Genomic DNA, 9,235 nt, shown 5'->3' with positions numbered 1-9,235 from the left:
TGAGAGTGGTGCAGCTGCATTCCAGGTGGGCTCCAAGAACCCCAAAATTCCAGTCAAGAGAAACCTTGTGGACATCAACAGGATGGGCAAGATAACCCCAGGTGTCAGGCAGGCTGGGGCCTGGGGGCTGAGCAGGATCCCAGTGCAAGGTCCTGGATAAGGCTCTGGACAGGAGGATGGACAAATGGACAGCATGAGGAAGATGTGGTGGTCTGGGGCCTGGGTGCTCTGTGCAGTGCCAGGGAAGCCCAAGCTCTGTGCTCAGGGTGGTTCCCAGTCCAGGGAGAGATGGAGGGGCTGGGAAAGGAGCAGCAGATGCTGCTGGCAGGGCCAGAGCTGGGGGAGAGCTGGGCTGGGCTCTACCAGCACCCTGCAGGTGCCCTGGGGGCAGAGCCAGTCCCTCTCAGCAGGGCATGACTGGTGCCCAGGGACAAGGGACATTCACTGCAGCCCCAGGCTGGGCAGTAGAATCGATATTTCACCCTGGGGAGGTGGGCACATCCATCCGTGCAGGCTGGGCCGAGCCCTGGGTGACCTTTCCTGTGCTGCTGGTGGGAGGGGGCTGGACACCCCCGGGGGTGCAGCACGCTGGGAGCCCAGCGAGGGCCCCCTCCCCTCCCCAATCCTTCCCCCAAGCCGCAGGGAAAAGCTGATAACCCATCCTGAGCCCGGAGCCCTGTGCGCTGGGCCGTGCCCCCTGCCTGGCCCACATCCAGCTGATACCTCCGGGCAGCCGCTGCTGCAAAGTCAGGCACTCAGATTGCCGAGGAAGCAGCGAGGGGACAGCAGGGGTGGCAGCCCGGGGGGCTCGGGGAGCCGGGGGCAGCCGTGCCCTGAAAGCCGAGCCACCTGCGCGCTGCTACCTGCTGAATAATAGAGGAGCGCAGAGAAATGTGATGCTGCTGAGGCGGCCCGGGAGGACATCCGAGCTGCCGACAGCAGCTGCGAGAGCGACCGCAGCCAAGGAGCCTCCTCCGAGCCCCACGGAGCCTCCTCCGAGCCCCACGGAGCCTCCCAGCCCCGCGGGCTGCCCGCAGCGCTCTGCCCGGCCTGCCCGGGGTGCCCGGGCCGCTGCAGGGGCACGGGCTGGGGCTGGCAGGACCATGTGAGCTGCCCGGGCACCCAGCGAGCGCAGAGCCCAAGGGCAGGGCTGGGTGTCCCGGCAGGGGAGGCAGAGGCTGCCCAGAGGCGGTGCCCGCGCCCGCCCGGGGGCAGCAGCTCAGCCCCATGTCCAGAGGAGGGGAGATGGTTTATATCCCCGATGACTCCGACTTCAGCTCCTTCAGGGATCAGTGCGAGAGCCTGGAGGGCTGGCACTGCCGCTACAACAAGGCTGGCGTGACCGTGTGGAGTCAGGGCCAGGAGGAGAGCTGCACCGTGCAGAAAATCAAGGTAAGCGGAGCTTCCCTGCCCCCGCCGTGTGCCGGCGGCTCCGAGGGTCCCTGGGCACTGCCCCGTGCCAGCCCGGCCTGCCTGGGGGTGTTTCTGGCCCGAATTACAGGGCTGGGCAGGGTTAGACCCCCGAAGCTGCTTCCCAGCTGCTCCTCGGGCTCCTGCTGCCGGCCCGGGGCTGCACCCGCCGGGATCCCCCAGCTGCTGCTCCCCTGGGGCTGTCCCTGCTCCCCACAGCATCCTGCTGCTCCCCTGGGGCTGTCCCTGCTCCCCACAGCATCCTGCTGCTCATCTGGGGCTGTCCCTGCTCCCCACAGCATCCTGCTGCTCCCCACAGCATCCTGCTGCTCACCTGGGGCTGTCCCTGCTCCCCACAGCATCCTGCTGCTCATATGGGGCTGTCATGTTCCCCACAGCATCCTGCTGCTCCCATGGGGCTATCCCTGCTCCCCACAGCATCCTGCAGTTCATATGGGGCTGTCCCTGCTCCCCACAGCATCCTGCTGCTCCCATGGGGCTGTCATGCTCCCCACAGCATCCTGCTGCTCATATGGGGCTGTCCCTGCTCCCCACAGCATCCTGCTGCTCATATGGGGCTGTCATGCTCCCCACAGCATCCTGCTGCTCATATGGGGCTGTCATGCTCCCCACAGCATCCTGCTGCTCACATGGGGCTGTCATGCTCCCCACAGCATCCTGCTGCTCATATGGGGCTGTCCTGTTCCCCACAGCATCCTGCTGCTCACCTGGGGCTGTCCCTGCTCCCCACACCGGCAGGGAGGCCCCGGGATCAGTCACATTGTGGAGATGGCCCTGCCAGAGCCCCCCCAGGCTCATGGGATGTGTCCCCGGTGTCCCTTCCCCGCCTCTGCCGTCCCCTCCCATCCCCAGGGGCTGGGATCCTGTGGCAAGGCCAGGTGCTGCTCTGGGAGGTTTGTCACTTGCCAGGGGCCGCAGCTGGGGTGCTGCAGAGGGACAGGAGGCTCAGCCATCCCTCAGGTACCTTTTGGTTGGTCTGCACCGCCCCAGTGGCACTGCCAGGCAGCCCTGGGCACGCCAGGAGTGGCTGCAGGGGGCACAGGGTGAGTCCAGGGTGGGCATCCCAGGCTTTGGCTTTTCTGGCACCAAGTATCCCAGCCCCTGGGCAGGGATGGGACCAGCGAGGAGAGGAGAGGAGAGGAGAGGCAGAACATCCGACCTGCAGGGCAGCCCAGCTGCTGGAGAGCATCAGGGTTAAGGTTAGAGCTCACCCTGCAGTGTCACCACAGCCTCGGGGAGGTGAGGAGGAGGGAACAACGCCCTGGAAGAGGCTCCTGAGCACAGGACAGCCAGCAGTGCCTGTCCTGCAGCTGGGGCACGAGGAGGAGCTGGGCACACACGGCTGCCATGGACAGAGACCCCTCAGGGCCAGGGGGAGGAGCAGGAGCAGCACTCTCGGCAGGGCTGCAGCTCCAATTCACATTTCCCTGCTGCTGTGAGCTGGGAAGAGCTTCTGCACCTGGGTCAGGGAGCATTTAAACCAGCTGGGCCTGCACAGGATTAAGGAGTGCTGAGGCGTCAGGCCAGGACCTCTGTGAAAAGTCCTGGTGACTGCAGCATGTCCCTGACACGTGGGAAGAGGCAAAAATCACATTCCTGCCCCAAAAGGAAGCTCCAGGGTGGCACTGTGGTTACTGTCACTCCATCCCCGGGAAGGACATGGAGAACGTGCTCCTGGGAGCCATGTCCTGAAGGAGGAGGGCAGTGGTGGCAGCAGCAAGGACCTGCCAAGGGCAAATCCTGCCTGAGCAGCCTCTGCAGGGAGAGCTCTGGCTCTGTGGGCAGGTCCAGCCTTGGCCAGGCCTTCCCGTGGTGAGATCTGGACTGGAGACGTGGATGCTGCTCAGAGTGACCACGACAGGCTGGCAGGAGCCCCTGGAGTCCCCAGCCTGGCAGAGGGGCTGCAGCTCTCTCCCCCCTGCCACCACTGAGCCCCGCAGGGAGGGGACCCCAGAACAGGCAGGTCCTGGGCAGTCAGGGAGCATCACCAGCCTGGTTCAGGGCAATCATGGGGGTGTCCCTGCCCTGGAGAGGGCCTGGGCACGGTGCAGGGGTTGGCACTGCCCAGAGCCCTTCCCAAAACGTGGGATGCAGCCTGAGCTGCAGAGCTCTCTTGGGGTCAGGAGAGCCTCAGTCTGTCCATTAACTGAGGGAGTTAATTACCTCAGATTCCCTGAGCAGCTGGAGCTGTGGATTTTTTCCCACTCGAATTCCCTGTGGATGGGCTCTGTGCTTTCCCCATCCCTGCTGCTGTGCCTGGCAGGGCCGCTCATCCGAGCCCGCAGGGGGTGGTGGGCAGGCTTTAGTGGGGCATTTGGGGCTGCGACGCTTCCTCCGTGACAACCGGAGTCTCCTGCAGGCCCATGAGCTCCATCTGCAGCTGGAAAAATCCATTTCCTTGCAGCAGCAGCACCTCCAGACCCCGCTGCAGCCAGGGAGGGAGAGCAGGAGGCGGGGGCTGGGTGCTGCCACCCTCCCCGTGCCCTGGGCACTGCAGCACATCCCCGAGCCCGGCCTGGGCACGAGTCCACCCAGCCCCGGCCACCAGGGAAAGCTTGCCCGAGATTGATGGCACCTGCCACGCTCACGGGGCCATCTCCGCTTACACGGCGCCTCATCAAAGATGCAAAGGCTCTAACGAGGAGCAGATGACATCTCCCTCCTGCCGGCGCTCGGAGGAGCAGGGCGGCCGCCTTCATCAATAATGCACGGCTGGCGCGGCCGGGCAGCTCCGGAGCTCCGGTTACAGCCGGGCCCGACAGCGCCGGGAGCGGGCCCGAAACCCCCCGGGAGGGGGCCCGAAATCCCCCGGGATCGGACCCCACTCCCAAAACTATCATGAAGCACACGGGCAGCCCTTTGTTTGCCCTGCCAAATAGGGTAGGGGGCAGGCACCAAAGCCTGGACCAGCGGGATCACTGGTGTGAGGGTCATTCCAGCCCCACAGTGGCTCCGAGCTGTCCTGCAGCAGGGACTGTCCTGTATCCTCCATGGCACAGAGATACGGGACAGCCTGATGTATTCATGCCATCCTCCATGGCACAGGGACAACACAAAGTCCTGGTGCCATACTCCATGGCACAAGGACATGGAACAGCCCAAAATCGTGGTGACATCCTCCATAGCACGGGGAAACAGGACAGCCCAAAGTCCTGGTGCCATCTTCCATGGCACAGGGACAGGGGACAGCCCAAACCCCTGGTGCCATCCTCCACGGCACAGGGAAATGGGGCAGCCCAAAGTGCTGGTGCCATCCTCCATGGCACAGGGAGAGGGGACAGCCTGAAGCCCTTGTGCCATCCTCCACAGCACAGGGAAATGGGGCAGCCCAAAGTGCTGGTGCCATCCTCCATGGCACAGGGACATAGGGCAGCCCAAACCCCTCGTGCCATCCTCCATGGCACAGGGACAGCCTGAAGCCCTGGTGCCATCCTCCATGGTGGCACAGGGACAGGGGACAGCCCGGAGTGGGCCCAGCCCGGGCTGGTGCTGCCCCTCTCCCCACAGACCCGCATCTCCTGCAAGGACGTCCCTGCAGAGACGCTCTATGACGTGCTGCACGACACCCGCTACCGCAGCAAGTGGGACTCCAACATGATCGAGACCTACGACATCGGCCGCCTCACCGTCAATGCTGATGTGGGATACTACTCCTGTGAGCACCCCTGAGAGCCCCGGCCCCCTCCCCAGCCCCCTGAGTGTGTGTGGGGCCACGGGGCCGGGGCTAACGGGATCTGCCCGCAGGGAAGTGCCCCAGCCCCCTGAAGAACCGGGATTTCGTCACGCTGCGCTCCTGGCTGCCCCTGGGCAATGACTACATGATCATCAACTACAGCGTCAAGCACCCGGTGAGCCCCGGCTGCCCCAGGCCTGGCAGGGCTGTCTGCGGGCACAGGCGGGGCTGGGCAGGCTCTGAGGTACCCGGAATCTCCCCACAGAAATACCCACCCCGCAAGGATTTCGTGAGGGCCGTGTCCCTGCAGACCGGGTACCTGATCAAGGCCAACGGGGACGGTGCCTGCATCCTCTATTACCTCACCCAGGTGGACCCTCGAGGTGAGTGCCCCTCACCCAGAGCTCACCCCCCTGGCTCTGATTTTATATTATGCCACTTTTGGTTTCCCCCTTCCCTTCTCCAGCCTAAAAAGGTTCCATCTGTCTGCTAATATCTGATGCTCCCAGCCATAAGAACCACTGTCCAGTCAGTAGAACTCAAATTTTGGTTTGTAGGATCATGGACTAAAGGCTTTGGGATCCTGTGTTCACAGAAATATGCGTGTCACCATATGTGTGTCTCTGCTATGCAGGTTTATTGCATGTCTTTTAATGCTGCAGAATTCTTTCCAGAAGGTAGGCTCAAGGCCAGAGGTCATGTAGGAAGACATGGTATTAATTAGAAAAAGAGTAACTCTGGCCTGGTGTTCTGCATCTGCAATAGTCACAATCTTCTATTAATTCAAAAGTAATACAATTTATTTTTATAGAATAACCTCTTTTTCAAAATCCAACAGTAGAATTAGTTCCACAAAGTCATTCTGAAGCCCTCCCATTACTACATTACCTATGCATATCCAAATGGCTCTCCATCACCCAGGCACCCAGGAATGGGGACAGCCTGAGGATGCAGGGGTGCCACGCCAGCCCTGGGGGTGCTGCAGGCCCGTGGTGCCTCCCCTGGGGCTGGCCCTGCTTCTCTGGTGACAGAGCTTTGGGCTCTTGCAGGGTCCCTGCCGAAGTGGGTGGTGAACCGCGTGTCCCAGTTTGTGGCACCGAAGGTAAGGAAGGGGATGGGAATCATGGGCAGCAGGGATGAGCTGCCCAAATTACCCCGGGTGAGGGCAGGGTGGGTGACCCCAGGGCTCACAGGGTGGGTGCTGGGTGACCCAGGGCTCTGAGGAGGGATGCTGGAAGACCCAGAACTCATGGAATGGTGCTGGGAGACCCAGAGCCCACTGAGCAGGTCCTGGGTGACCCAGAACCTGCAGGAAGGGTGTTGGGTGGTCCAGAGCTCACAGGATGGGTCCTGGGTAATCCAAGGCTCTCAGGATGGGTGCTGGATGACCCAGAACCTGCAGGACGGGTGCTGAGTGATCCAGGGCTCACAGGATGGGTCCTGGATAATCCAAGGCTCTCAGGATGGGTCCTGGGTAATCCAAAGCTCTCAGGATGGGTCCTGGGTAATCCAAGGCTCTCAGGATGGGTGCTGGATGACCCAGAACCTGCAGGACGGGTGCTGAGTGATCCAGGGCTCACAGGATAGCTCCTGGATAATTCAAGGCTCTCAGGATGGGTGCTGGGTGGTCCAGAGCTTGCAGGATGGGTGCTGAGCAATCCAGAGCTCACAGGATGGGTCCTGGATAATTCAAGGCATTCAAGGCTCTCAGGATGGGTGCTGGGTGGTCCAGAGCTTGCAGGATGGGTGCTGAGCAATGCAGGGCTCACAGGATGGGGCCTCAGTGATGCAGAGCTGCCAGGATGAGTGCTGGGTGACACAGAGCATGCACTGGACACGTTGCTGGGGCAGCCAGGCCCCAATGCCCTGCCAGCACCCCAAACCCTGCAATGGGGTGCTGGGAGCTGTTCCCACAGCCCAGAGCAGCCCAAACCCCAGCCCTGCTGTGCCCTCAGGCCATGAAGAAGATCTACAAGGCTGGGCTGAAGTACCCGGAGTGGAAGCGCCGGCACGACCCCGGCTACAAGCCCTGGGTGTACCCCGAGCAGAACACGCTGCCCAGCGTCAGCCTGGCCGAGCTGTCCGTGCAGCACGCGGATTCCCTGGAGAACATCGACGAGACCGGCCTGCCCGAGGAGCACCTGAGCACCAGCGACCACGAGGCCTGAGCCCTGAGCACAGGGAACCCCCTCAGCACCCAGGCTTGGCACCCAGGGGGCACAGCTGGGAATTCGGGCTCTCCCTGCTTCCCCGTAGTCACATCTGCTCTCCAAGTCCTTCATCGTTGACCCCTCTCCCTACCCAGGCAGGGGGAACTGTCCCGTGGGATCTGTGCAGCCACAGGGGCTGGGAAGAGGCAGAATGGGCACCCTGGTGGCCCCTGTGCCCATGGAGATGTCCCCACAGGAGACAGAGCGGGCAGTGGGTGTTCAAGAGAGGCTGGGCAGGAGCTTTGCTGGCACCAGGATACGGCTCTGCCTCTCTAAGACCCTCAAAGGCCCAGAAGTGGGGGGTCTGTGAGAGTCCTGCCCAGGCTTTGCAGCAGCACAAGGTGTGGATTGACCCTGTCTGGCCTGAGGTCCAGCTCAGGCTGGACCCACTGCAGCCCCTCCAAGCTTAGTGTGACCCCCCCATCTCAGGGAGCCCTCCCAGGCCCTCTGCTGAGCACCAGGCTCACTTCTGCAGGCTGGCTCCAGCCCAGCTGGCCCTGGAGACCCCTTCCCCTGCTGGTTTGGGGGGTTTGTCCTGGCACTGGGGTCCTGGGCCTCCTGTGTCCCCACTCTCCCAGTGTTTGCCGCTGCTGTGGTTCCTGGCACAATAAAGGGGTTGGTGTGTGTGAGAGCTCACGGGGCTGGCACAGCATGGGGAGGGGGCTGGCACAGAGCCCACCCAGAGGATCCAGCTCTGAGTGGGACAGGAGGGCCCCTCCACACAGCCCCAGCACCCTGGCGTGACCCTCAGCAGGGACAGAAGTGGCTCCAGCAGGACAGGACAGGGATGCTGGGCTCTGCACCCCACGGGAGCGTGCGTGGGCAGGGGACAGCTTCCACCAGACAGCGGGAAGTTGGTCCAGACAGGCACTGCCGTGGGAATTCACTGACAAATGAGGGATTTTCCACCCCCTCCTCGCCCCCACACCTGAGGCAGCTGCTGGGCTCTGTCCCCAGCTGGGTTTGAGCCTGAGCTGTGAAAGGTCAGGGCAAATGGGGGTGTCACTGCAGCTTTGGGGGTCCCTCTGACCTAGCTTCACCCCCCTGAGCCCCCTGACACCCTGGTCCCACTCCAGAGATGTCCTGTGTGTGCTTCCCCCACTCCTGGAGCTTTTCTCCACCCCAGTATTTCAGGCATGGATGCCTGCTGTCCCTCTTTAGCCACCCTGTTATGTCACAAATGTCCCTGCTGCCTCGGGGGACATCACACACACACAGAGTGCTGGGAGGGGGACAGCAGGGTCTGGCTGGCTGTTGGGACAGCTGGATCCGGGGGTTTGCAGCAGGGCTGGCTGCACAGAGGCCACTTCTGCAAGGAAAATGTGGAAAACAGGCAGGGGATGTGCAGCTCACAGGGCTCCCTCTCCCCATGCTGCTCCCACCTCTGGCAGCACACAGGGATTATTTTACCTGTTAAAAGACACAAACCAGACCCAAATTGCCCCAAAACTGCCCTGGCAGAGTTGGGAATTGCAGAAAATCATCCTTGGGTGCTGCCCTAATGCGGCAGATCCCTCTGGCCCCTGAGCCCGGGGGGTGCTGGGGTGCAGACCCTTCTCCTGCAGGAAGGATCCTCATCCCTCGTCCCCTGGCATTCCCGGATGTTTCCCTGCAGGATCCAGGCTGGGGCTCTGCCGGGAGTTATTTTTAGCCAGCCCTGAGTGGGAGTCAGGAGCTGCAGCCTGAGCGCGGGGAGCCCCAGGGAAAGCTGTGCAGGGCTGGGTGACACCTCAGGCCGGGATGTGGCACAGGGAGTGTCCCTGTCACCATCCAGCACTGGGCTCTGAGAGAGCTCCTGGCCCCCAGAACGAGCCAGGGTGGGTCCGGGGGGCACCGTGGGGTGTCAGCAGCCCCAGCACGGTGACTTCTGTCATTGGTATCAATAAATCCTCCCTCTAACAAACCACCCATTGCTCCAAGC

The 9,235-nt window shown here is 62.6% G+C and overlaps 1 protein-coding gene across 1 annotated transcript; it reads left to right on the top strand.

Moving 5' to 3' along the window:
- Nucleotides 1–494: 494 nt before the first annotated feature.
- LOC129126835 (START domain-containing protein 10-like) lies at nt 495–7,945 on the top strand. Its single transcript, XM_054643045.2, has 6 exons — nt 495–1,392; nt 4,939–5,086; nt 5,176–5,279; nt 5,370–5,487; nt 6,154–6,206; nt 7,060–7,945. The coding sequence occupies exons 1-6, from the start codon at nt 1,228–1,230 to the stop codon at nt 7,270–7,272; spliced, it is 801 nt and encodes a 266-aa protein (XP_054499020.1). The 5' UTR covers nt 495–1,227; the 3' UTR covers nt 7,273–7,945.
- The last annotated feature ends 1,290 nt before the right edge of the window (nt 7,946–9,235 follow it).

Source organism: Agelaius phoeniceus, chromosome 15 (genome assembly GCF_051311805.1).
Source record: "Agelaius phoeniceus isolate bAgePho1 chromosome 15, bAgePho1.hap1, whole genome shotgun sequence".
Classification (NCBI taxonomy): Eukaryota; Metazoa; Chordata; class Aves; order Passeriformes; family Icteridae; genus Agelaius; species Agelaius phoeniceus.
Note: the sequence above shows the minus strand (reverse complement) of the source record. Positions and strands in the feature narration are given on the sequence as shown.

Excerpts from the sequence above, each read along its gene's own strand:
- LOC129126835 (XM_054643045.2), top strand. The coding sequence starts at position 1,228 with ATGTCCAGAGGAGGGGAGATGGTTTATATCCCCGATGACTCCGACTTC. Across the intron at positions 1,393-4,938 it reads GCACCGTGCAGAAAATCAAG|ACCCGCATCTCCTGCAAGGA; the intron begins GTAAGCGGAGCT and ends CTCTCCCCACAG. Across the intron at positions 5,280-5,369 it reads ACTACAGCGTCAAGCACCCG|AAATACCCACCCCGCAAGGA; the intron begins GTGAGCCCCGGC and ends ATCTCCCCACAG.